Source organism: Hyla sarda, chromosome 1 (assembly GCF_029499605.1).
Source record: "Hyla sarda isolate aHylSar1 chromosome 1, aHylSar1.hap1, whole genome shotgun sequence".
Taxonomy (NCBI): domain Eukaryota; kingdom Metazoa; phylum Chordata; class Amphibia; order Anura; family Hylidae; genus Hyla; species Hyla sarda.
This window is the reverse complement of record NC_079189.1, coordinates 280,132,882-280,160,692: the sequence shown is the minus strand read 5'-3', so window position 1 is coordinate 280,160,692 and position 27,811 is coordinate 280,132,882. Positions and strand designations below refer to the sequence as shown.

Below are 27,811 nucleotides of genomic sequence, written 5' to 3'. Positions count from 1 at the left end.
ACAGGGAAGCAGAAATGCACAGGGAAGCAGAAATGCGCTGGGGCTCATACAGGGAAGCAGAAATGCACGGGGGCTCATACAGGGAAGCAGAAATGCACCGGGTTCATACAGGGAAGCAGAAATGCACGGGGTTCATACAGGGAAGCAGAAATGCACGGGGTCTATACAGGGAAGCAGAAATGCACAGGGGCTCATACAGGGAAGCCGAAATGCAAGGGGTCTATACAGGGAAGCAGAAATGCACGGGGTTCACACAGGGAAGCAGAGATGCACGGGGTTCACACAGCAAAGCAGAGATGCACGGGGTTCATGCAGGGAAGCAGAGATGCACGGGGTTCATACAGGGAAGCAGAGATGCACGGGATTCATACAGAGAAGCAGAAATGCATGGGGCTCATACAGGGAAGCAGAGATGCACGGGGCTCATACAGGGAAGCAGAGATGCACGGGGTTCATACAGGGAAGCAGAGATGCACGGTGTTTATACAGGGAAGCAGAAATGAACGGGGTTCATACAGGGAAGCAGAGATGCACGGGGTTCATACAGGGAAGCAGAGATGCACGGGGTTCATACAGGGAAGCAGAGATGCACAGGGTTCATACATGGAAGCAGAAATGCACGGGGTTCATATAGGGAAGCAGAGATGCACGGGGTTTATACAGGGAAGCAGAGATGCACGGGGTTCATACAGGGAAGCAGAGATGCACGGGGTTCATACAGGGAAGCAGAGATGCATGGGGTTCATACAGGGAAGCAGAGATGCATGGGGTTCATACAGGGAAGCAGAGATGCATGGGGTTCATACAGGGAAGCAGAGATGCACGGGGTTCATACAGGGAAGCAGAGATGCACGGGGTTCATACAGGGAAGCAGAGATGCACGGGGTTTATACAGGGAAGCAGAGATGCACGGGGTTCATACAGGGAAGCAGAGATGCACGGGGTTCATACAGGGAAGCAGAAATGCACGGGGTTCATACAGGGAAGCAGAAATGCACGGGGTTCATACAGGGAAGCAGAAATGCACGGGGCTCATACAGGGAAGCAGAAATGCACGGGGTCCATACAGGGAAGCAGAAATGCACGGGGTCCATACAGGGAAGCAGAAATGCACGGGGTCCATACAGGGAAGCAGAAATGCACGGGGTTCATACAGGGAAGCAGAAATGCACGGGGTTCATACAGGGAAGCAGAAATGCACGGGGCTCATACAGGGAAGCAGAAATGCACGGGATCTATACAGGGAAGCAGAAATGCGCGGGAGCTCATACAGGGAAGCAGAAATGCACGGGGGCTCATACAGGGAAGCAGAAATGCTCGGGGTTCATACAGGGAAGCAGAAATGCATGGGATTCATACAGGGAAGCAGAAATGCACGGGGTCTATACAGGGAAGCAGAAATGCACGGGGGCTCATACAGGGAAGCAGAGACGCACGGGGTTCATACAGGGAAGCAGAGATGCACGGGATTCATACAGAGAAGCAGAAATGCACGGGGCTCATACAGGGAAGTAGAGATGCACGGGTTTCATATAGGGAAGCAGAAATGCATGGGGCTCATGCAGGGAAGCAGAAATGCATGGGGTTCATACAGGGACATAGAAATGCACGGGGTTCATACAGGAAAGCAGAAATGCACGGGGTTTATACAGGGAAGCAGAAATGCATGGGGTCTATACAAGGAAGCAGAAATGCATGGGGTCTATACAAGGAAGCAGAAATGCACAGGGGCTCATACAGGGAAACAGAAATGCACTCGGTCTATACAGGGAAGCAGAAATGCACTGGGTTTATACAGGGAAGCAGAAATGCACTAGGTTCATACAGGGAAGCAGAGATGCACGGGATTCATACAGAGAAGCAGAAATGCACGGGGCTCATACAGGGAAGTAGAGATGCACGGGGTTCATATAGGGAAGCAGAAATGCATGGGGCTCATGCAGGGAAGCAGAAATGCATGGGGTTCATACAGGGACATAGAAATGCACGGGGTTCATACAGGGAAGCAGAAATGCATGTGGTCTATACAAGGAAGCAGAAATGCACGGGGGCTCATACAGGGAAACAAAAATGCACTGGGTCTATACAGGGAAGCAGAAATGCACTGGGTTCATACAGGGAAGCAGAAATGCACTAGGTTCATACAGGGAAGCAGAAATGCAGGGGGGGTTCATACAGGGAAGCAGAAATGCACAGGGTCTGTACAGGGAAGCAGAAAAGCACAGGGTTCATACAGGGAAGCAGAAATGCACGGGGCTCATACAGGGAAGCAGAAATTCACGGGGTCTATACAGGGAAGCAGAAATGCGCGGGGGCTCATACAGGGAAGCAGAAATTAACGGGGGCTCATACAGGGAAGCAGAAATGCACGGGGTTCATACAGGGAAGCAGAAATGCAAGGGGTCTATACAGGGAAGCAGAAATGCATGGGGGTTCATATAGGGAAGCAGAAATGCATGGGGCTCATACAGGGAAGCAAAATGCACTGGGTTCATACAGGAAAGCAGAGATGCAAGGGTGTCATACAGGGAAGCAGAAATGCACAGGGTTCATACAGGGAAGCAGAAATACACAGGGTTCATACAGGGAAGCAGAAATGCACGGGGTTCATATAGGGAAGCAGAAATGCACGGGGTTCAAACAGGGATGTAGAAATGCACGGGGTTCATAAAGGGAAGCAGAAATGCATGGGGATCATACAGGGAGGCAGAGATGACCGGGGTTCATACAGGGAAGCAGAAATGCACGGGGTTCATACAGGGAAGCAGAAATACACAGGGTTCATACAGGGAAGCAGAAATGCACGGGGTTCATACAGGGAAGCAGAAGTACACAGGGTTCATACAGAGAAGCAGAAATGCATGGGGTTCATATAGGGAAGCAGAGATGCATGGGGTTCATACAGGGAAGCAGAAATGCACGGGACTCATACAGGTAATCAGAAATGCACGGGACTCATACATGGAAGCAGAGGCCTCTGTGCATTTCTGCTTCCCTGTATGATCCCCTTGCATTTCTGCTTCCCTGTATGAACCCCATGCATTTCTGCTTCCTTTTATGAACCACATGCCTTTTTGCTTCCCTGTGTGAACCCTGTGCATTTCTGCTTCCCTGTATAGACCCCGTGCATTTCTGCTTCCTTGTATGAACCCCGTGCATTTCTGCTTCCCTGTATGAACCCCGTGCATTTCTGCATCCCTGTATGAACCCCGTGCATTTCTGCTTCCCTGTATGAACCCTGTGCATGTCTGCTTCCCTGTTAGTACCCCGTGCATTTCTATGTCTCTGTATGAACCCTGTACATTTCTGCTTACCTGTATGAACCCTGTGCATTTTTGCTTCCCTGTATGAACCCTGTGCATTTCTGCTTCCCTGTAAGAACCCTGTGCATTTCTGCTTCTTAGTATGAACCCCGTGCATTTTTGCTACCCTGTATGAACCCCGTGCATTTCTGCTTCCCTGAATGAACCCCATGCATTTCTACATCCCTGTATGAACTCTGACATATAAATGCACAGGGTTCATACAGTGATGTTCATGTCCTGTACAATCCCCGTGCATTTCAGAAACCAGCCTGTGCAGTTTGTCCCCCCCCTTAAAACCCGAGGAAACCTGCGTTATACACAGCAAACTGATATAACTCAGCCTTGGTCGGGAAACACTGGCATACACACACAAAATGGACTACAACTCCCAGCATGTGTCATTCAGGAGTTTGCAGTCTGTGGTATAACACCAGCATGCTGCCTCTGTAGTCTCCTGGGAGTTGTAGTTCACCACACCTCTACAGGGCATACGCCAGTGTTTCCCAACCAGGGTGCCTCCAGGTGTTGCAAAACTACAACTCCCAGCATTCCCTGGTTGGGAACCTCTAGCATACACACAAACACATAACAGGGACTACAACTCCCAGCATTCCCTGGTTGGGAACTACTAGCATACATACACATTAACAGGGACTCCAATTCCCAGCATGTGCCCCCTCCCCTCACATAGAAATCCTCCCCAGTCCGAGATTTATTCCCAGCCCCTGCAGTCTATGAAGCTCCTCCTCTCTCCTTCTTCTCTGGCTTCTTTCTCCCCATGCAGACCTGATGCGGGAGCCGTGCTCCTCCTCTCTCCCCCTGCTCTGGCTTTTTTCATCCCAGGAGGGGGCTTGTACTCTCTCCCCGTGCAGAACTGCGTCCTCCCGAGCTGAGGGAGGGGACGTGTACCTCCTCTCTCCCCTTGCTCCACCCTCCCCCAGCTCTAGCTTCGGTAATCTTTGGAGAGTTGGGGGAAGAGCGGGCGCACGTCTACACGGGGGCGCATATTTTCACCACACACCGGCGTGTACTCACTTCAGATCTACACAACCACTCTCTCTACAGTTCTGAGGGATCTGCTTGCATGGGAGAAGGGGCGGGGCCTACTGTCTGCCACTAGTCGCAGGTGAGTTTGTTTAGATTTTTTTTTAATCAATAAATTTTATTGTACACGCGCAGTTAGACAACATGAGGCGGTTATGCTGTGTTGAACTAAGCTACCTGCTGCTTTTTGCACAGTTCACTGGTTTCCATACAGTGTGTCTCCAGCTGTTTCAAAACTACAACTCCCAGCATGCCCTATCAATACCTGTCAGCATTAATTTGGCTTTCGTTTCCACATCTGTCCAGCGTTTGCAGAATTGATGAAGAATTTGCACGTAATTTCCGGATGCTCTCTCCATGATTCGACAGAACAGTTAAAAAACCTAAGGTTAAATTCCCCAATCCTATTGAAGTCTATTGGCTTGAAAGTGATGGAAGAATTTCTGCATGCAATTTCCACGTGTGAATGTTCTGCATTCACACGGCAGAATGTCTGTGTGGAATTCGGCACAGTAATTCTGCAGCAACAGAGTCCCACTGAATTCAATGGGATTCTGCTGCGCTGTGCACACGGCGGAATTTGCACGCCAGATGTCTCCGGTACAGAAATTCACAGTTTTTCTGCGGACTCCGCACAGAACGCATTGCTGTCATGCCCACAGTCTGCAGAATGTCCACATGGCTGGCCCCATCTGGAGACACACAACTACAACTCCCAGGATACCCTTTGGCTGTGCATGCTGGGAGTCGTAATTATGGAAGAGCTAGTGGCACTTTTTTCCACTAGCTCTTGCATAACTACAACTCCCAGCATGCACAGACATCCAGAGGGCATGTGAGGAGTTGTAGTAATGTGCATTTAGCTGTTGCATAACTACAATGCCCAGAATGCCTTTTGACTTTCTGTGCATGCTGAGAGTTGTAGTTATGCAACAGCTGGAGGTACACTTTTTTTTAAGAAAAAAAAGTGCCTCCAGATTTTGCATAACTACAACTCCCAGCATTGCCGGACAGTCAAAAGGCATGCTTGGTGTTGTAGTTATGCAACAGCTGAACGTACATAACTACAGCTCCCTGCATGCCCTCTGGCTGTCGGCGCATGCTGAAATTTATAGTTATGCAAGTGCTGGTGAAAAAAAAGTGCTGATAACTCTTGCATTATTTTCAGCAGTTGCATAACTAAAACACCCAGCATGCCTTTTGACTGTCCGTGTATGCTGAGAGTTGTTTAGCAACAGCTGGAGGCACATGGGTGGGTTGCGGAAAATCCGCCGTGGCTCAAACTTATAGCAGGAGACTTGTTGTATGTGTACAAAATATGGCACTCCCTTTTCTTTGGTGCCCTATTAGGAATCCTATCCTCTTAAATATAAAGAAAAAATTGGCATTCACAATGCAAGATGCTTAAGGATTTTAATATTCACATAATATAATTGATGTTTCGGTCCCACCAGGACCTTCCTTAGAATTTAACAGAACTGGTGCGGAGGAGAATATAGAAGAAGCAGCCAAGTGCTTCTCCCCAAGAGGCGCGCTCCCTCAAAATGGCGCTGGCAGCGCAGCTACTGCGGGTCAGGGGAGGGGGAAGGCGCAATCTCCTGATGGCCGCACCACCACATGGCTTTCACCCCTCAGACGCCGCTCAAACTCCGACTCTGCCCTCCACACAGCCTCGCCAGCTAGCAATGGAAGCTCACAATCACCCTCCGGCTGCGGTCCGTCGGGCCTCCAGGGACCGAGAAGCTCCAGCTCCTCTCCGGGGGCGCCTGCTTGCTCTCCTCCTGCATCGCCCTCTCTGAGTCCTGCCAGAGAGAAGAAGAGGTTGGCAGCATCGGAGCACAGAGAGGTAGGATCTGCAGCCCCTTAATACAACCCAGCTGCCTCTGCAGACTTGCTTGCCTCCATTCCTGTATCTAATCAGTCCCTTACGGACTCTGCCATGAAAGACATGCTGCTGCTCTTGAAGTCCACTTTTCTGCAGGACATGCATGCCCTTATCTCTCCACTAAAAGCTGAGCTAGGGGACCTGGGAGATAGAGTGGACCACCTAGAGACTAAATTTGGGGACTTTGCTGAGTCGCACAATTCCTTAATTGATTTACAGAATGACATGGAAGACAGCATATCTAGTTTACAAGCTAAAGTGGCGGACTTAGAAGATTGCAGCCGCCGCAACAACATTAAATTGAGAGGGGTGACTGAGTCTGTTGCCCCGGCAGACATACCAGACTATGTCCGCTCGCTACTAAAAGCAGCACTACCTTCCTGTACACCGCAAGAATTAACTGTGGATAGAGCCCACCGGGTCCCACGTCCGAAACATCTAGACGACACGGTCCCAAGGGATGTACTGGCCCACGTTAATTTTTTCAACGTTAAATACCAACTTTTGGCTCTATCCCACCGCAATAATGGCTTGCCAGCTCCTTACCACCGCATATCTCTATATGCCGACCTGTCTGCGGCTACACTCCGATCCAAAAGAGACGTGGCTACTATCACTACAGCCTTGAGATCTGCAGCTATTCCGTACCGTTGGGGCTTCCCCACCCGCCTCCTCATTAAACGTGATGGCTCCATACATGTAGTGCAGTCCCCCACAGAGGGCGAAGACTTGCTAAGGTCCTGGAATATCTCCGTCCCACCTCCTGATGATGCACGTACAGCTACCAGACCGTCTAAGATCCGGAAAGAATGGGACACTGCATAGATGGAATGGTGATTCCTTCCAACACAGACTGCAGGCCTCAGTGTGTGTCACGGCCTCTCTGCTTCAGACTGGACTTTGACCCCCACTCCAGAATGGAAGGTGTCCGACAGATTTCATCCTGTTCTTTTGCTACCTTAGGCTTACCTTATTCATGTTTTTGTTTGTCTGTTGTTGTTTGTCTCTTAGTGTCTGTCAATATGGTCCACACCGTGAAAGTTACCTTCTAAAGATGAGCACATGCTGGCTGGGAGATGTGCCTCGTGCTGTTGTTTTACTTACCCTGCTACATTCTTTTGAATATATACATGGTTACAAAACATAGTAATAACTATTGCTAGCCTTAATTTGAATGGGCTTAACGCCCCACACAAACGTACTCACTTATGGAAAGAGGTTCGATTGCTTAAATGTGATATATTGTGGCTACAAGAAATGCATCTCCTTTCCAAGGATGCGCACCGCCTCACCCACCCCGCATTCTCACACTTTTTTCACTTCCATTACAGTTCAAAATCCAAAGGGGTCTCGATAGCTGTCAAGAATACAGTGGCCATCACTCTACACGAAGCGGTTACTGACCAACATGGCAGGTATGTGATCCTAAAGTGTGTTATCAATGCCGTCCCATTGGCCATCGTGGTTTGTATGCCCCCAACACAGGGCAGTTACGTTTCTTAAAACGGCTGATGTCACTTGTTAGAAAATCTTCCTGAGTCGCCGACTCTACACTAGACACCTCTTCTATCTCTCGCCTCCCCTCCACCTCCCTTTCCTCCTTTCTGCTTGATGAAGACATCTATGATATATGGAGAATACGCCACCACATGGAAAGGGATTATACCTTCCTATCTACTGTACACCACACGTATTCACGTATAGATATGTTCCTCGTGGATAGGTCACTACTCCTCCCCTCTACGACTGCAACTATAGACTCCATGAAATGGTCAGACCATGCTGCGATTACCTTACAATTAAGTGACACTGTGTCCTCTCCTACCATCGGACAAAGCCCCTGGCCCAGACGGCTTTGTAAACTCTTACTTTAAACACTTTCAAATTTTATTAGCCCCACACCTGACTGCCTTTTGCAACTCCGCCATGACCAGAGGCGAACTCCCTCAAGAAAACCTACAGGCCACTATAGTAACACTACCGAAAACTAGGCAAAACCCCGGATCGCCCCCAAAATTTCAGGCCTATCTCATTGTTAAACCAAGATGTGAAAATATTTGCCAAAATACTAGCAACCCGCATCTCACTAGTACTCCCATCATTAATATCCACTGACCAGGCAGGATTTGTGTCAGGCCGTCAAGCCTCCGACAACACTCGTCGCTTACTCAACAGAATGACACACCTGGAACGCTCTGGCACTCCTGCTGTGGTCATGGCTTTGGATGCCGAGAAGGCCTTCGACTGCCTACGGTGGTCTTATGCCTTCTCGGTCCTTTCCCACATGGGCTTTTCAGGCCAAATAGTCTCTGCCCTCTCCTCCCTATACGCTCACCCATCGGCCAAAGTCTTGGCTAACATGTTCATACTCTGACACATTTAATATTTCTAACGGCTCACGACAGGGATGCCCCCTCTCACCACTCCTGTATATCCTCTCCACGGAGCCCCTGGCCCAGGCCATCCGTCAAAGTTCAGCTATAATGGCCTTGTACTCGGCCCCTAGTGCTAAAGTATATACAGAGGGAGTGTTATCACTCAAGAAATTTGTCATCTCAAATGGTACAAGACAGGGTTGCCCCCTGTCCCCATTGTTGTTTACCTTGGCGATAGAGCCTTTCGTAGAACAAGGGAGGAGATCGAAGGGAATCCAGGGCATTCAAATAGGGAGCGACGAGCATCGTATAAGTCTGTTTGCCGATGATATTCTTATCTCATGTACCAACCCAACAGAATCTTTAAAATCACTAATGGCCCTGATTGCACAATTTTCATCAATTAGTTATTATAAATTAAATGTCTCTAAATCAATAGCCTTACTATTACATATAGACTCAGACACTAAATCACAATTAGAAAAATCTTACCCCTTTCACTGGACCAATAAGTCAATGACCTATCTGGGTATTGATTTAGCCCCTTCTCCACAGGACTCTATTAAAATAAATATAAACAGGCTCTATCATCAATTAAACACAGACATAGGCTCATATACACGACTGCCGATTTCTTGGATAGGCAGAATAGCAGTCTCAAAAATGATATTATTGCCCAAGATTTTATATACCCTCCGAAATCTGCCAGTAAAAATCCCAATAAAAACTATCAAAACTCTCCAACAAATAATACAAAACTTTGTTTGGGGAAATAAGAAGCCTTGTATAGCAGCAAAAATTTTATATAAACCATTGGAAAAAGGAGGTCTAGGCTGCCCTAATGTTTTAAATTACTATAGAGCTATAATACTTATAATGATTTGGGGATGTATTGGGTTGCCCTGGAAACTCAGGCAGCGGAAGTAAGATATCCCAGAGAGATATTGTGGGAAGCAGCACTCCATAATAGGACTAAAATAATGTTTCCTTCTGCATTGGAAGCAAGCATAACAGCGTGTCTGAAAGCCTTAAAGAGTAGCTCCCACCATCCTCTTTTTTTTTTCTGTCCCTGCCTATTGCCCATCTATCCCTGCCTTTATTTTATTTTTTTTATTATCTTAAAAATGGCATTTTGTCTGCCTGGTAGTGTGCTCACTACCAGGCAGACTTCCCCAGCAGGCACCACGTCACTGATGCCTGCTGGGGGCCGAGTTCCGCCCATAGTTCTCCTGACAGGGTGCCTCCAGCTGTTTCACCACTACAACTCCCAGCATGCCCCGACATCTATTTGCTGTCAGGGCATGCTGGGAGTTGTAGTGGGGAAACAACTGGAGGCACCCTGTGTTGGAAGACACCCAGCCCCCGACCAATATCGCCCCCCCCCTCCCCCTCACCTGTGCCGGACCATGAGCGGGGGTCCGTAGCAAGCAACAAGTGTATGCCCGGCTTCCTGTCATGCCCGTACACTCTGGAAACTGTCTCTATGTTTCTGGAGGATTGAAAGTCCTCCAGAACCATAGAGAGAGTTACCAGAGTGTAGGAGCATGACAGGAAGCCGGGCATACACTTGTTGCTCCATATAACGCGCTCCCCCCGGCAATGACAGGACACAGCTGCAAGGAGCAGTGAGGAGGCGGCGTATCCCCACTGGAGCCGGGGCTGTAAGCAGAGGTAAGAGCCATGTTCCTCCCTGCTGCAGGGAGAATATGCAGCAGGGAGGCGGCCAGTGTGAGAGTCCAGGGAGCCAATGCGCAGCCCTGGATTTCACTGTGCTCGCTCTCGCCTGTTTGATTGACAGGCGGGAGCGAGCACCTCAGTGACTGGAATTCCGACTCATTTGCCAGGCTCAAATGAGACGAAATTCTGTAGTGACGTCACTGCCGAATGCATTCGGCCACTAGGAGGGCGACCCCTAGTGGCCGAATTTAAAAGTGATTTTAAACTGGTTTAAAATCACTTTTTTTTAATTAAACTATATTAGAGATATGTTGTAGTACTTAAGTACTACAACATATACATTTTTTTATTTCATGACAGTGCCAATTTAAAACAAAATATAATTAATTTGTGGAGATTGGAAGACATCCCGATGGAAGTCATACAACACCTATTACCTGCAACTGACTTGTCCATATGGATAAGTAAAGGGGTTAAGACAGTGGGTTCTATTTGTGAAAAGGGAGTACTCCTTTAATTTCCCCAAATTTCAACTAGGTATGGAATTTCCTCTAAAGATTTCTTCAAATATCTGCAACTCAGACACTGTATCTCATCTTTAAAATGGAGGAACCCTTCAGAGAAATCGGCCTATAGTGAACATTTCTTTAAAACCAAGGGGGAAAGAGGAGGTATTTCTAAAACGTATAAAGCTATCCAATTAATAAAGCAGAGTAATAGGCAAAGTTATCAGGATAGTTGGGAGGAAGATCTGGGAATTATCATTACAGAAGAAAAATGGGCTTTTATATACACTATTCCAACAAAGGTATCTCACTGCGTATCTCACCTAGAGTCCTCACGTAAGCTGCTGTATAGATGGTATATGACCCCGCGGAAAATAACTAAATTTAATACGACCAACTCCTCTTTGTGCTGGCGCTGCGATTCACAGGAGGGGTCAATGTTACATATATGGTGGAACTGTACAAAAATTCAGCCCTTCTGGAGTAGTATTTACCACATATTAAGTAAATTATTAGAAACAGAGGACATCCAAGGCTGGGGACCGGGAATGGCCCTTTTGTCTTTGGGACTGGAGGTATTATCATTAGAGAAAATAACAATAAGTTACCACATCCTAGCAACAGCCCGTGTAGGTATTGCAAGATGTTGGAAATCCCAGGAACTCCCCCAAATCCCTAGTATCTTAAGAAATTTAAAACAGACTTGCATTATGGAGAAATTGAGACTAGATAGTTTGCCTAATCAAAGAAATGGAAGGAAATGGAGAAGAATCTGGGAATCTTTTGAAATACAAATACAAAATTTAGGAAACTGAGGGGAAGTTAGTTAGTAAAAGCAGTTAGAAAAACAGATTAGGGATGGAGATTAGATGGAAGCAGTGGATGCCTAGTGAATATGGAGAGTATGAATGGAGTGGAAGAGAGATTTAAATTGCTTAAACTTTCTCTGTTGTATAGTATTGAAAAATATCACTGTTTGAGTTTCTTTTCTTTTAAAGAAATAAAAAAAAAAAGTTTGGAGGTGTCGGGGGTAGGGATTGGAGGCCATGAGCATACCATCTCGCTTTATGCTGACGATGTTATTTTATCCCTAACAAACCCTGTCAATTCATTGATGGCAGTAATGGAGTTGATACACAGGTTTGGCGACTTATCCTATTACTCCCTCAATACCTCAAAAATGCAAGCGATAGCCATTAACCTCCCCTTCCACCTTCAATGCTCATTACAAAAAAAACTATCCTTTTGATTGGCAAACTACATCACTCCAATATCTGGGTATCCACTTGTCTTTCCCCCTCAAAACATTATACCAAACCAATTACCTCCCACTGTTAGACTCTATTTTGATCGAGATTAATAGGCTCACTGCCTCGGAGTTGTCATGGGTGGGCAGAGTGGCGGCTTTTAAAATGTTTTTGCTTCCCAAATTTCTGTACCTTTTCCGCACCCTTCCCATCTCCCCACCACCCTCCTTCTTTTCTAAAGCACAATCACTTCTCACCTCTTACATATGGGCGGGCCATAAACCGAGACTTTCCAGTGCCATACTGTCAGGATCCGGGTACTGTGAGGATACTGGTGGTGGATCCTCTGTGTCAGTGGGGTGATGACGTGGGCCGTACCAGGGGAACGGATTCTAAGGGGTTACTGGTATTCACCAGAGCCCGCCGCAAAACGGGATGGACTTGCTGCGGCAGGTAACCCCCAGGTCGTTCCACCCGATAGCGACTCAACACCGACTGACGGCTGATATAGGCGCAGTACAAGGGATTAGGCAAGAGCAAGGTCGGACGTAGCAGAAGGTCAGCGCAGGCAGCAAGGATTGTAGTCAGGGGCAACGGCAGAAGGTCTGGAACACTGGCTTGGGACATACAAGGAACGCTTTCACTGGCACAATGGCAACAAGATCCGGCGATGCTGGGAAGGGGAAGTGAGGTAATATAGGCTAGGGCACAGGTGAAAGTACTAATTGGGCCAGGCGCCAATCAGCCGTGCACTGGCCCTTTAAATCGCAGAGAGCCGGCGCGTGCGCGCCCTAGGGAGCGGGGCCGCGCGCGCTGGGACTGAACAAACGGGGAACAGGTCAGGTAAGAAGCCTAGGATGCGAACCGCGAGTGGGCGCGCCCTGCATCGCGGGTCGCATCCCCGCCAGAAACACTAGCGCAGCGCTCCCGGTCAGTGGGTCTGACCGAGACGCTGCGACAAGGTAAACGCTGCGAGCGCTCCGGGGAGGAGCGGGGACCCGGAGCGCTCGGCGTAACACATACTGACTAAACCTAAGCTTTTGGGCGGCCTAGGTTCTCCCGACTTAAACCACTATTACACAGCCACGGTGGTCTCTATGTTACGACATTGGAAGCAAAACCAGACAGATCTGCCTTGCAGACCTCCTTCTCCTGCCATATTGGTCCTTCAAAACCCCGATCTTCACGAATCCAATCGTAGCAGCCTCCTTCACAACAAGGACTAGATACATTACCAAATCTCCTTTTTTTTTTTTTTCAACTGTAAATGTTAAGATTTTTCACAAGGTAAGCAAACAAACCAGAAAAGTCGGGGGAAAATCCCCAGTGGCAAGGAGCATACATAAAGAGATAACATATTACATCATATGCAATAAAAGCATCAATAAAAGATAAATAAGATCCATAAAACAATAGAACCTGCTCTATGAACTATCATCAAAGGGGGGGGGGAGACAACAACAAAGAACATCAGGGTAAAGGGGGGGGGGAGACACTAAAGAAATACACAAAGATAAAGAAGAAAACAAAGTAAGAGGGAGGAAGAAGGTCTACGAGAGTCACATAGTTCAGGGAGGTTGCCTGTCGGTGTAACGGTCCCACCGGTCCCATACAGATAGAAAGTGTGGGATGGTGTTATTCAGGGAGGCAGTGATCGATTCCAAGGAGTGGATTTCCCGGACCCTGGCCAGAAGTTCCCTCTCAGGAGGTGGGTAGCCTGTTTCCAATGTTTAGCAATGAGAATCTTGGATGCTAGAACAATATGTAAAAATAATTTGAACGGTTTCTTGGCCAAGATTCTGGTGGACAAGTGTAGTAGATAGACTAGGAGGTCTAAGGGTACCCCAATTCCCAAAACCTCCCGGAGTAAATCCTGCACCTGCAAAACGGAGTTATCAATGGACAGGCCCAGAATATATGGTATATATTACCCATCCCCACTCCACATCTCTAGCACTGGGGCCATATGTCAGGATTTAACTTATTCAGAAGGACAGGGGTGTGATACCAGCCCATAAGCATCTTGTACTGTGTTTCTTTATGGGCCGTACAAATCGAGGCCCTATCCCAAATCACCCGCCACTGAGGAATCGTAATAGTAGTGTTTAGAGCTTCGTTCCAGCACTCCATATAACGATGGGAAGGGGCAGCACCATCCAGGGGGGAGATAAAAAGGGAATAGATGCTCGAGAGAAGTCCCTTCGTCTGAGGCCCACTCCTACACAACCTCTTGAAGCACGTGGGGACGGACACCGTCAACGAGCCTCGCTGCGAAGACAGATAGTGTCTCTGCTGCATATAGTGGGCCAGAGCAGAGGCAGGGAGGTCCGAACGGGATCGTAGCTCATCAAAGGGTAAGAGAACACGGGTGACCGGATTCACAACATCAGCCCAGCAAAACAACCCCCTTGAACCCCACCATATGAGAAGTGCCTCCCGGGGGAAAGGCCGGGTGATACAAAAAGGACTGCATCGGGGAGAAGGAGGAAAGGAGCTGGAACCGCCTAGTGCATTGTCTAGACATACCGCGTGAAGGCCCAGTAGGGGACGTGTTGGGTACACGAGTGGAAAGGACCACAGGAAAGTATTGGGATGCATCGGTGCTAGCCACAATTTTTAAAGTTCCATCCATTTACTATAGGCCTGGTGAGTGGACCATGCTGCCAAGTGACTTAAGTGGGCCGCCCAGTAGTATTTCACAATGTCGGGCACACCTAGGCCCCCAGAGGAGCGACTCGCCATCATCACTGACATAGGGAGCCTATGGCGTTTAGCATTCCATATAAACTGAAAAATAGCTGACTGGAACGACCTCAGCGTCGCCAAGGGGACCCACACCGGAAGAGTTTCGAAAAAATAGAGCAGTTTTGGTAAAACTGTCATCTTAACAGCGGCGATCCGCCCAAAAAAGGAAATGTATTGAGACGGCCATTTGTCCAATAGTGCGCGGACCTCTTGGAATAAAGAGGGGAAATTAACAGAGTACAGAGAGGAATAGCTAGGGGAGATAGAGACCCCCAAGTATTTAATAGCAGAAGGAGACCAGCAGAAAGAGTAGTGAGAACGTAATTGAGACATCAGTGAAGGAGGGAGATTGACAGGCATAGCTTCCGACTTAGAGAGGTTGACCTTATAACCTGAGGTCAGGCCATACTCATGCAAAAGTCTGTAGAGGGTAAGGACAGAAGACTGTTAGTAAGGGTCAGCAAGATGTCATCAGCGAAGAGACAGATCTTAAATGTCCTCTCAAGCAGGGTAACACCAGAAATGTCTGGGCTCTCCCGGATCAGGGCCTCCAGCGGCTCTATGCAAAGATTAGGGGGGACAGCGGGCAACCCTGCCTAGTCCCATTGTAGAGGGTGAAAGGAGGGGAGGAGTCGTCGGACGGGAGCTTGAGAGAGGCAGTAGGGGAGGAGTAGAGACCCCGCAGAGCCGTGAGGAAATTACCTGTGATTCCAAATTTTTGTAGAGTAGCAAACATAAAAGGCCAGCCCAGCCTATCAAAGGCTTTTTCGGCGTCCAAACTTAAAAGCAATGCCTGTTCCGACCTCTCATTGACAAGATCAATAAGATTGACAAGCCGTCGCGTATTATCACCGCCCTGACGACAGGGGATGAAACCTACTTGATCCCCGTGAATGAGAGGGGGGAGAAAGCTACAGAGACGGGACGCTAAAACCTTCGAGAACAGTTTCAAGTCAGAATTCAGCAGGGCTATAGGCCTATAGCTAGAACAATCGTGGGGGTCCTTGTTCGGCTTAGGAATCAGGGTGACTAAGGAGTGTAAAAATGACTGCGGAATCCTCTCCCCCCCCCCCCCCCCCCCCCAAAAAAAAAAGATTTAAACAAGGGGACCAGCTTGGGAAGGAGCACAGATGAATAGGCTTTATAATATAGGTAGGTGAACCCATCAGGACCGGGGGAGCGCCCCGCCGGAAGAGATTTAAGCCCTTCAGTTAGCTCCTCTAGCGTAACAGGCGCGTTCAGGAACTCCCTATCAGTCGTAGAGAGGGCCGGAAGGCTGCATCTAGAGAAAAAGTAGTCCAATGCCGCAGCACACTCAGCCGGGTCCTAGGGGAGTTAGGAAGGGAGGGAGAAGAGTTTGGAGTAATAGTCGTGAAGGAGACGAGAGAGAGAGTCAGGATGGTAATGAAGAGTTCCTGTCGTGTCTCTCAGGGCAGAAGGGGCCTGAGCGGCCGCATGATCTCTCAAGCGCCTAGCCAGCATCGTGTGCGCTTTGTTACCTTTTTCATAAAACCGCTGCTTATCATAAAGCAGCTGACGCTCCACTCTATGGAGAGCCAATTCTCGTTGTGAATGTGCAGCAACTAGACGCCTCAAGACCACGAGGGAAGAGGCAGTTAACAAAAGGGTTTCTTAAGCAGATATCTGCGCCTTAAGTTCTCGGGAGCGAATCAGGGCATCTCGCTTCAGTCTGGAGCTCAAAGCTATACAGTGACCTCTGACCACTGCCTTGTGAGCCTCCCACAGGATAGCTGGAGAGGACACAGAGCCCTCATTCTCGGCAAAATAATCAGTAATGCTTTTCAGAATCGTGTCCCGGGAAGAAGGGTTTTTGAGTAAGGAATCATTAAGCCGCCAATGACAGCGACGGGGGGAGGAGGTGCACGGAGAGAAGGACACAAGAACAGGGCAATGATCAGACCAGGAAATGGGTTCCATAGAAGCAGTTGAGAGCATACGCACCAGTGGGAGATTGCCCAAAAAATAATCAATACGCGTATGAAGTTTATGAGGGTGGGAGTAAAAAGAAAATGAGCGGTCGGTAGGATGATTAATACGCCAAAAAGAAATATGATTAATAGGTCAAAAAGCGCCACCGAGCGAACCAATTGCAGACTCGTTCTATGGCAGTACATCTCAGGGATGAAAAACTCCCTGAGTGAAAATCTGCCCAGTGTTTCAATACAGCTGATACATTCCGAGAATTAAAATGTGGAATATCCGATAAATGTTTGCGGAGTCTGGTTCTCATCCCTGAGATGTACTGCCATAGAACAAGTCTGCATACCTAGGCGAGGTGGTAATCGTAAACAAAAACTTTTGAACCGAGAAGTCTTTTGGATTTTAAAGCTAGCCACCATACATGGTATGAACAGACGCCAGGACGTTATTTTACATTATTCATTTATTTAATTTGACTTAATTTGGTCATGTCCTTGACATCTATTCATACCATGTGTTTTTTATCATTGTCAGCATTCTTTATTCATGCACTTTTTCTAATTACCTACTGTATCTTGGGAGAGTGTCTCTCTCTTTTTTCCGTCATTCCTGTATTTATGTGCCCTTTTTATTCATATATATTCTTTGATCTGGTATTTATTCTTATTTATATACAACGGAGCTATTATGTATTTCTTCATGTGTTTTAGATTCAATCACTATGTAAGGGGTTAATTCCCACGCTCTCACATGATTTGTATAAGCCTGGGATTGCCCCACCTATAAGATCATGTGAGTATTTGCAACAAGTTGTATGACTAAGAGCGCAGTGTTTGGCGCTTGAAACGCGTTACTTCTGTCCATGTTTCCTGTGGTTGGGTGCCAATAAAACCTAGTTTTTACCTGCAAGAGCTGGATCATCTCTTCTTGTCTATTTGCTTGTGGCCGACACAGTCCGGTGTCGTAGATCCGCTGCTCCATCTGTCCGGGCTGGGTGAGCTGGAGCTCTCTCTCTCTGTCTACGTACCTGTTTGCGGACTTTCTGTGCTCCCCACGCCAGCTTGCCCCTGGAATACGTCTCCAAAGATTCAGCAAGAAACCAGAGATGTCTTCCATTAGCACATGCCTTAAATCCATGGAAGACAGGCAAGCAAGTACAGACAGTTTGTTACAAACTCTTGATGTGCACAATCCCGATACCCCGGAAACAGTGGATTTGAGAATCCACATGTCAGATCTTGAATCTGCACTATTACAGGAATCCAGGATTTGGCTAGACATTTCATCTTTACAGAGGTACCTCTCCCAAAACATGATCCCCAGGGGCCTCAGGATAAAGAAGTTTCCTACGACCATATACTCGGATTTATTTAAATCAGAATGGCAGGAACTCCTGAGTGATTCATCCATGCGATTTGTCAAGCTGATCATCTGACATGAACAACTTGCCCTGGAGGAGGTAGTTTACTTCAAATTACAGTTGTTAAATATGCTGAACATGAACTTTTTGCTGAACTTGATTCAAAAATTGATGAAAAATTAACCCAGTTGGAAAAATCAGTGGCAGACACCAAACAGGCAAAATACATGAGAGATGTACAAGAATACAAATCTGATGTGTTTAATTAGCCACAACTAAGTCAGAAATCTGACACTCCACGCTCAATTTTAAAGAAAGATTATAACAAAGGACGTTCTAATAGATATAACAAAAAACGTGGTCAACAACGGTTTAATTTTAGTTCTACGGAGTTCGAATCATCGGACTCAGCATCTGAACATGGTGAAGCTAATGGAAATTCCAATCTACCTGCCGGTGGCAATACTCCAAATTCACATGCTGCGGTTCCAATGCGTCCATCAAACCCAAAAAACGACGTGCGGGCCGCAAGCATAGGAAACGCAAGACTCAGTCCATGACATCGCAACGAAAAGAAGAATTAATGACTTTACCTATTTACAATTTGTCAGCTAAGATCCTTACCAACTCACAAATTTCAGTTTTATCACGTGGACTTTCTTTTTCTCCGACTGCACATTTTGATTTATTTCGGACACTGGTGAGGGGCATTACAATACGTTGTCATTTTCATATGATTTCTGATACTGAAGTTGTGTCTGATATTGATTACTTATTTGATGATGATGATGATGATTACATTAAAATGCATAATAGTTCAGATGCATTGCCAGTACCTCATGTTGTGCCTTCTCACTCATCTCAGCAAACTACCCCCAGTACAGGTTTTTCTTTTCAGGATTTAACATCTATCTCAGCACTTAATCAATGATATGATCATGATTCCACAGTTTCATGTGATGTACCTAAATTTCCTACTAGAAACACTCATTTCTATCCTATAGCATCTAGGACAACGGTCCTTGATCTTTTCCAGGATGCTGTGGAACATGATCTTGATATTTTATCACAGTCACCTATACAGTCACGGTCTAATGTGACATGCGCTGAGAAACTGGCCCTTGACAGCCTGTCCACAGCCGATGACATGGTGGTGAGGCAGGCTGACAAAGGCGATGCAGTTGTCATTTTGGACAAAGGACTTTATAGAAAAATTAATCTTGATATGTTATCAGATATTAACACATATATTATGTTTAAAGTCCGATCCAACCATTCATTTTAAATGCCAACTGTCGGAGCTTGTGCACTTGGGAAGAGAACAGGGCTTCTTTACATTTAAGGAAGCGGACTTTATTTTAGTAGAACATCCAATCATTCCTATATTTCATTCTCTTCCCAAAGTGCACAAGCTCATGTTCCCTCCACCTTGCCGACCCATTGTGGCCTGCATAGGATCTTTAAATTAAAACCTGTGCTCCTGGGTTGATACACTAACATGATGGAGTACACCCCAACTTTACCTTTTCATAAGGGGCAAAAGGAGAAAAAGCCTCCCAAAATTTTAACCCCTTTTTTTTTTATTACCCATTGTGAAAATGAAAAATATCTGGGTCTACAAGAACATGTTAGTGTAAAAAAATTGAGATTTTGAATTTTCTCCTTCACTTTAATGACACCAAGATGACACCAAGCTTTGTAGCACGGTACAGTCTATAGAGGATGTGTATAGGTTACAAGATGACTTGGATAGACTAAGTGTCTGGGCATCCACTTGGCAAATGAGGTTCAATGTGGATAAATGTAAAGTTATGCATCTGGGTACTAATAACATGCATGCGTCATATGTCTTATTAAACTGTCAGAGTCACTGGTAGAGATGGATCTGGGTGTACTTGTAGATTACAGACTACAGAATAGCATGCAATGTCAGGCTGCTGCTTCCAAGGCCGGCAGGATATTTTCATGTATAAAAAGAGGCATGGACTCGAGGGACAGGGACATAATACTCCCCCTTTATAAAGCATTGGTACGGCCTCACCTGGAATATGCTGTTCAGTTTTGGTCGCCTGTTCATAAAAGGGACACTGCGGAGTTGTATAGGGTGCAGAGACGCGCGACTAAACTAATATGGGGCATGGAACATCTTAGCTATGAAGAGCGATTAAAGGAGTTACAATTGTTTAGTCTTGAGAAGAGACATTTAAGGGGGGATATGATAAATGTATATAAGTATATTAATGGCCCATACAAAAAATATGGAGAAAAACTGTTCCAGGTTAAGCCCCCTCAAAGGACAAGGGGGGCACTCCCTCCATTTGGAGAAAAAAGGGTTTAGTCTCAAGGGGCGACACACCTTCTTTACCATAAGAACTGGGAATTTATGGAACAGTCTACCTCAGGAACTAGTCACAACAGGAACGATTAATAAATTTAAAACAGGGTTAGATACATTCCTGGAACAAAATAACATTAATGCTTATGCAGAAATATAAAATCCCGTCCCTTCCCCCAATATCCCACTACACCCCTACCCTTCAATTCCCTGGTTGAACTTGATGGACGTATGTCTTTTTTCAACCGTACTAACTATGTAACTATGTAACTTTGCTTCTATTACTGTGAAACACCTAAAGGGTTAACAAACTTTCTGAATGTCATTTTGAAAACTTTGAGGGATGCAGTTTTTATAATGGGGTAATTTACGGGGTATTTCTAATATGAAGGCCCCTCAAATCCACTTCAAAACTGAACTGGTCTCTGAAAAATTCTGATTTTGAAAATGTTGTGAAAACTTTGAAAATTGCTGCTGAACTTTGAATCCCTCTGATGTCGTCAAAAAGTAAAAACATGTCAACTTTATGATGGAAACATAAAGTAGAATTAGTGTACAGGGTGGGCCATTTATATGGATACACCTTAATAAAATGGGAAAGGTTGGTGATATTAACTTCCTGTTTGTGGCACATTAGAATATGTGAGGGGGAAACTTTTCAAGATGGGTGGTGACCATGGCGGCCATTTTGAAGTCGGCCATTTTGAATCCAACTTTTGGTTTTTCAATAGGAAGAGGGTCATGTGACACATCAATCTTTTGGGAATTTCACCAGAAAAACAATGATGTGCTTGGTTTTAACATAACTGTATTCTTTCATGAGTTATTTACAAGTTTCTGACCACATATAAAATGTGTTCAATGTGCTGCCCATTGTGTTGGATTGTCAATGCAACCCTCCTCTCCCACTCTTCACACACTGATAGCAACACCGCAGGAGAAATGCTAGCACAGGCTTCCAGTATCCGTAGTTTCAGGTGCTGCACATCTCGTATCTTCACAGCATAGACAATTGCCTTCAGATGACCCCAAAGATAAGTCTAAGGGGGTCAGATCGGGAGACCTTGGGGGTCAGATCGGGAGACCTTGGGGGCCATTCAACTGGCCCACGATGACCAATCCACTTTCCAGGAAACAATTCATCTAGGAATGCTCGGACCTGACACGTTCCCTGAGTTTTTCCAGCAAGATGGTGCACCGCCACATTATGAGTGTCAGGTCCGAGCATTCCTAGATGAACAGTTTCCTGGAAAGTGGATTGGTCGTCGTGGGCCAGTTGAATGGCCCCCAAGGTCTCCCCCCTTAGACTTTTATCTTTGGGGTCATCTGAAGGCAATTGTCTATGCTGTGAAGATACGAGATGTGCAGCACCTGAAACTACGGATACTGGAAGCCTGTGCTAGCATTTCTCCTGCGGTGTTGCCATCAGTGTGTGAAGAGTGGGAGAAGAGGGTTGCATTGACAATCCAACACAATGGGCAGCACGTTAAACACATTTTTATAAGTGGTCAGACACTTGTAAATAACTCAAGAAAGAATAAAGTTGCGTTAAACCCAAGCACATGATTGTGTTTCTTGTGAAATTCCCAATAAGTTTGATGTGTCACACGACCTTCTTCCTATTGAAAAAACAAAAGTAGGATTCAAAATGGGCGACTTCAAAATGGCCACCATGGTCACCACCCATCTTGAAAAGATGCCCCCCCCCCCCTCACATATACTAATGTGCCACAAACAGGAAGTTAATATCACCAACCATTCCCATTTTATTACGGTCTATATAAATGGCCCACCCTGTAGTTGTGAAACAGCTGAATGCACATAACTAACAACTCCTCACCTGTCCTCTGGCTGTCTGTGCATGCTGGGAGTTGTAGTTTTGCAAGAGCTAGTGAAAAAAAGTGCCACTAGCTCTTCCATTACTACAATTCCCAGCATGCACAGATAGCCAAAGGGCATGCTGGGAGTTGTAGTTGTCTTCAGATGGGCCCGGCCGTGCAGACATTATGCAGACTGCGGGCATGATGGCAATGCATTCCGTGTGGAGTCAGCAGAAAGACTGTGAATTTCTATGCCAGAGACATCCCATTGAATTCTGTTGCTGCAGAACATTCACACGGCAGAATTTTAGCATGGAATTTCCACCTCACGTTCAAGCCAATAGACTTCAATAGGATTGCGGAATCTTACTGAAGTCAATGGGGCTTGAATGCGGAATTGGTGAGGAAAACGCGTGGAATTTGACCTTAACTTTTTTAACTGTGCTGCGGAATCATGCAGAAAGTATCTAGAAATTACGTGCGAATTCCACATCAATTCTGCAAACGCTGACAGATATGGAAACGAAGGCCAAATGAAAGCGGACAGGTATTGATAGGGCATGCTGGGAGCTGTAGTTTTGAAACAGCTGGAGACACAGTGTATGGAAATCAGTGAACTGTGCAAAAAGCAGCAGGTAGCTTAGTTCAACACAGCATAACAGCCTCATGTTGTCTAACTGCCCATGTACAATAAAGTTTATTGATTAAAAAAAATAATAATAATCTAAACAAACTCGCCTGCGACTATTGGCAGACAGTAGGCCCCGCCCCTTCTCCCATGTAAGCAGATCCCTCAGGACTGTAGAGAGAGCGGTTGTGTAGATCTGAAGTGAGTACACGCCGGTATAGCAAACAGTGAAGAACGAGACTGGTACGGGGGTCGGTAGAGGTATGACCGCAGGGTGGGGAGCCCTGTATGCGGTGTGACGGACTGACGAGCCATCCTCCTACCTTACTACCCTGTACAGCAGTGCTTCGTAGGTCTTACGCGATTGTGGCACTACAACTCCCAGCATTACTCTCGGAACGAACGAGCACCGTACTGTTTCCAAGGGTCTGCTCACAGCACGTGGCCTGCTTCAGCTACAGAGGGAGGAAAAGCGTGGGCTGTAAGACGCACGTGACCATTTTAGGGATCTTTTCTCTTTATTTTTTATTTTTTATGCACAATGGAAATCCTATTGGCCGGACATGAAGTTCCGGGCGACAGGCAGGTAAATTAGCCCTGTATCGGGTAAGCAGGGCCGGTGTGAGGTGCAGAACGGACGCAGTTCTCTCATCACACCGGACCTCTAATTGTGAGACGCCGGCTCCTGACTCGTGCCCGCCCCATAGCCAGAGCCCCCAGCTCCAGCAAATAGTCCACTACTAACCCTTTACATCCACTATACTGTACAGGTAGCCAGGAGGGCTTACCTCTCATCCCATGGATCTGGACCAGGCTCAATGATCACACAGATTAGTGGAGTTCTATGGAACTTCATTGTTCTGTATGAAAAATCTATTGATTCCTTCTTTAAATGACATCTGCAGCAAAAAAACACATCCCCTATCCACAGGGGTACCCCACTGGTACCCCTGCAATCTCCCAAACGGGGCCTCACATTGCCGCTCTATGTGAGCGGCTAATGCACTTAGTGTCGACCTCTCTGAGGTCGATGGTACGCTCCCTCCCCATACAGTTCTGTGGGAGGAGGCGAGTCTGCTGCGACGTCCCACTGCAGACAGCACGCCTTCTGCGCGAAAGAGCCGTGGACCCGTGCAGGAGATCATGGGAGTCCCAGCGTTCAGACCTCCCACGATCAAACACATCCCCTATCCTGTGGCTAGGGGATGAGTTGTTTTTTGCTGCAGATGTCCCTTAAGTGTAAAAAAAAATAAAACAAAGACATTTAAATTTAAAAGTTTAACCCCTTAAGGACTAAGCCCCTTTTGATCTTAATTGAGATATCCAGTGGTGAGAAATATCCCCATACAGAGAGATCGTGGGGGGAACCAGCGGTCAGACCCATCCCCCCCCTGCGAACTGAAACCTCTCTCCTATCCTTAGGGTAGGTGATACATTTTTCACCACTGGACTACCCCCTTAAGGACGAGGCCAATTTTACTTGTGTATTTTTGTTTTTTCCTCCTCGCCTTCTAAAAATCGAAACTCTTATTTTTTCATCCACAGACTAGTATGAGGGCTTGTTTTTTGCGCGACCAGTTTTCCGTTGCAATGCCATCATTCCTTTTTTTTATAAAATTCATGGTGCAACCAAAAAAATACTATTTGTGTGGGGAAATTAAAAAGAAAACCGCAATTTTACAAATTTTTGGAAGGTTTCGATTTCATGCTGTCCAATTTATGGTAAAAATGACGTGTGTTCTTTATTCTGTGAGTCACTACAATGTAAAAGATACCCATGATTGCATACTTTTAGATTATTGTTGCACTTAAAATAAAAAATAGTAAACTGTAATGATATCTTTCATTTTTGGTAGCAGTCTGCGATCTGACGTGAGCAGGCGCGTTCAGCTTAGGATGGCCGTTGACGGCTTCTCACCCTGTATACTGTGGATTTAAGAATCAATAAATTCCCAGCCAGTCTCCCATGCCAGTACTTGCCGGGCCCTAAACTGGGTAGCAGTCTGTGATCTGATGAGAGCAGGCATGTCCAGCTTAGGATGGCCTTTGCCGGGTTCTTTTCTTGTATGCTGTAAATTTTGCATCAATAAATCCTTTTTTATATATATATATATATATATATATATATATATATATTTTTTTTTTTTTTATTGAAACAATTTCAACAAATAAAACAATTCAAAGAGAAAGTGCAATGATGTATAGAGGATGGTAGTAACAGCTCTGTTTCTATCTTTGCAGATGACACCAAGCTTTGTAGCACGGTACAGTCTATAGAGGATGTGCATAGGTTACAAGATGACTTGGATAGACTAAGTGTCTGGGCATCCACTTGGCAAATGAGGTTCAATGTGGATAAATGTAAAGTTATGCATCTGGGTACTAATAACATGCATGCGTCGTATGTCTTAGGGGGGATTAAACTGGCAGAGTCAATGGTAGAGAAGGATCTGGGTGTACTTGTAGATCACAAACTACAGAATAGCATGCAATGTCAGGCTGCTGCTTCCAAAGCCGGCAGGATATTGTCATGTATCAAAAGAGGCATGGACTCAAGGGACAGAGACATAATACTCCCCCTTTATAAAGCATTGGTACGGCCTCACCTGGAATATGCTGTTCAGTTTTGGTCGCCTGTTCATAAAAGGGACACTGCGGAGTTGGAAAGGGTGCAGAGACGCGCGACTAAACTAATATGGGGCATGGAACATCTAAGCTATGAGGAGCGATTAAAGGAGTTACAATTGTTTAGTCTGGAGAAGAGACGTTTAAGGGGGGATATGATAAACGTATATAAGTATATAAATGGCCCATACAAAAAATATGGAGAAAAACTGTTCCAGGTTAAACCCCCCCAAAGGACGAGGGGGCACTCCCTCCGTCTGGAGAAGAAAAGGTTTAGTCTAAAGGGGCGACACGCCTTCTTTACCGTGAGGACTGTGAATTTATGGAACGGTCTACCTCAGGAACTGGTCACAGCAGGAACAATTAACAGCTTTAAAACAGGGTTAGATACATTCCTGGAACAAAATAACATTAATGCTTATGCAAAATTATAAAACTACATCCCTTTCCCTTATCCCCTTACACCCTTCCCTTCAATTTCCTGGTTGGACTTGATGGACGTATGTCTTTTTTCAACCATACTAACTATGTAACTATGTATGAACAGAAAAGAGTAAATTTTCCATATAAAAATACGTTGCTAATGACAAATATTTGCCCTTCCTATCCCGCCCCCCCCCCCCCCCACCTAAAAAGGAGACAGAGCACAGCAGACATAAAACTAGTAGAAGTAGGAGGTGTTCCCTCAGAGTACTGGAAACCCAACTACAAGACGATCACTACACTTCCCGTACCTTAAAAAGGAAAACCGTACCATATTAAAGAAATATTAAAGATATCCGTTGCCTCTAAGAACAAATGGTAAGCAGTATGTGAGAATCAATAAATCCTTTTAGGAATTGGAGTGGAAGGCGGCAACAGAGCAAAATGTCAACGGCACCCGGGATTCCCAGCCAGTCTCCCATGCCGGTACTTGCCGGGCCACAGTCTGCAATCTGACGAGAGCTGGCGCGTTCAGCTTAGCATGGCTGTTGCCGGGTTCTCATCCTGTATGCTGTGGATTTATGCATCAATAAATCCTTTTAGGAATTGGAGTGGAAGGTGGCAACAGAGCAAAATGGCAACGGCACTCGGGATTGCCAGCCAGTCTCCCATGGCGGTACTTGCCGGGCCCTAAGCTGGGTAGTAGTCTGTGATCTGCCGAGAGCAGGCGCATTCAGCTTAGGAAGCCCATTGACAGCTTCTCACACTGTATACTGTGGATTTAAGCATCAATAAATCCTTTTAGAAATCGGAGCGGAAGGCGGCAACAGAGCAAAATGTCAATGGCACCCGAGATTCCCAGTCAGTACTTGCCGGGCCCGAAGCTGGGTAGCAGTCTGCGATCTGATGAGAGCAGGCGCATTCAGCGTAGCATGGCCGTTGTCAGCTTCTCACCCTGTATACTGTGGATTTAAGCATCAATAAATACTTTTAGGAATCGGAGCGGAAGGCGGCAACAGAGCAAAATGTCAATGGCACCCGGGATTCCCAGCCAGTCTCCCATGCCGGTACTTGCCGGGCAAAAGTCTGAGATCTGACAAGAGCAGGAGAGTTCAGCTTAGGATGGCTGTTGAGAGGTTCTCACTCTGTATACTTTGGATTTAAGCATCAATAAATCCTTTTAGGAATCGGAGCGGAAGGCGGCAACAGAGCAAAATGTCAATGGCACCTGAGATTCCCAGCCAGTCTCCCATGCCGGTATTTGCCAGGCCCTAAGCTGGGTAGCAGTCTGCGATCTGACGAGAGCAGGTGCGTTCAGCATAGGATGGACATTGACTGTTTCTCATCCTGTATACTGTATACTGTGGATTTAAGCATCAATAAAACCTTTTAGGAATCGGAGCGGAAGGCGGCAACAGAGCAAAATGTCAATGTCACCTGGGATTCCCAGCCAGTCTCCCATGCCGGTACTTGCTGGGCCCTAAGATGGGTAGCAGTCTGCGATCTGACGAGAGCAGGCGAGCTCAGCTTTGGATGGCCGTTGACGGGTTTTCACCCTGTATACTGTGGATTTAAGCATCAGTAAATACTTTTTGGAATCCGAGTGGAAGGCGGCAACAGAGCAAAATGTCAACGGCACCTGGGATTCCCAGCCAGTCTCCAGTGGCGGTACTTGCCGGGCAGCAGTCTGCGATCTGACGAGAGCAGGCTCGTTCAGCTTAGGCTGGCTTTTGACAACTTCTCACCCTGTATACTGTGGATTTAAAGGGGTATTCCAGGCCAAAACTTTTTATATATATCAACTGGCTCCGGAAAGTTAAACAGATTTGTAAATTACTTCTATTAAAAAATCTTAATCCTTCCAATAGTTATTAGCTTCTGAAGTTGATTTTTTG

At 46.3% G+C, this 27,811-nt stretch overlaps 1 protein-coding gene across 4 annotated transcripts in view; it reads right to left on the bottom strand.

Annotated features, from left to right (window-relative positions):
• Positions 1-27,811, bottom strand: part of LOC130368859 (histone H3-like centromeric protein A) — a 132,681-nt gene that overhangs the window by 47,127 nt on the left and 57,743 nt on the right. Inside the window, exons 1-2 of one of the 4 annotated variants that reach the window (XM_056573197.1) lie at positions 10,004-10,100; positions 9,102-9,168 (exon numbers count right to left, since the gene is read on the bottom strand). The exons of 1 other annotated variant lie outside the window; for it this stretch is intronic. In XM_056573197.1, coding sequence (XP_056429172.1) covers positions 9,102-9,168; positions 10,004-10,066 — 130 coding nt within the window. In that variant the 5' untranslated portion in view covers positions 10,067-10,100. Of the gene's footprint in view, positions 1-9,101; positions 9,169-10,003; positions 10,101-27,811 lie in introns of those variants that run through there. 2 more of the 4 variants (XM_056573241.1, XM_056573261.1) reach the window with 2 other exon arrangements.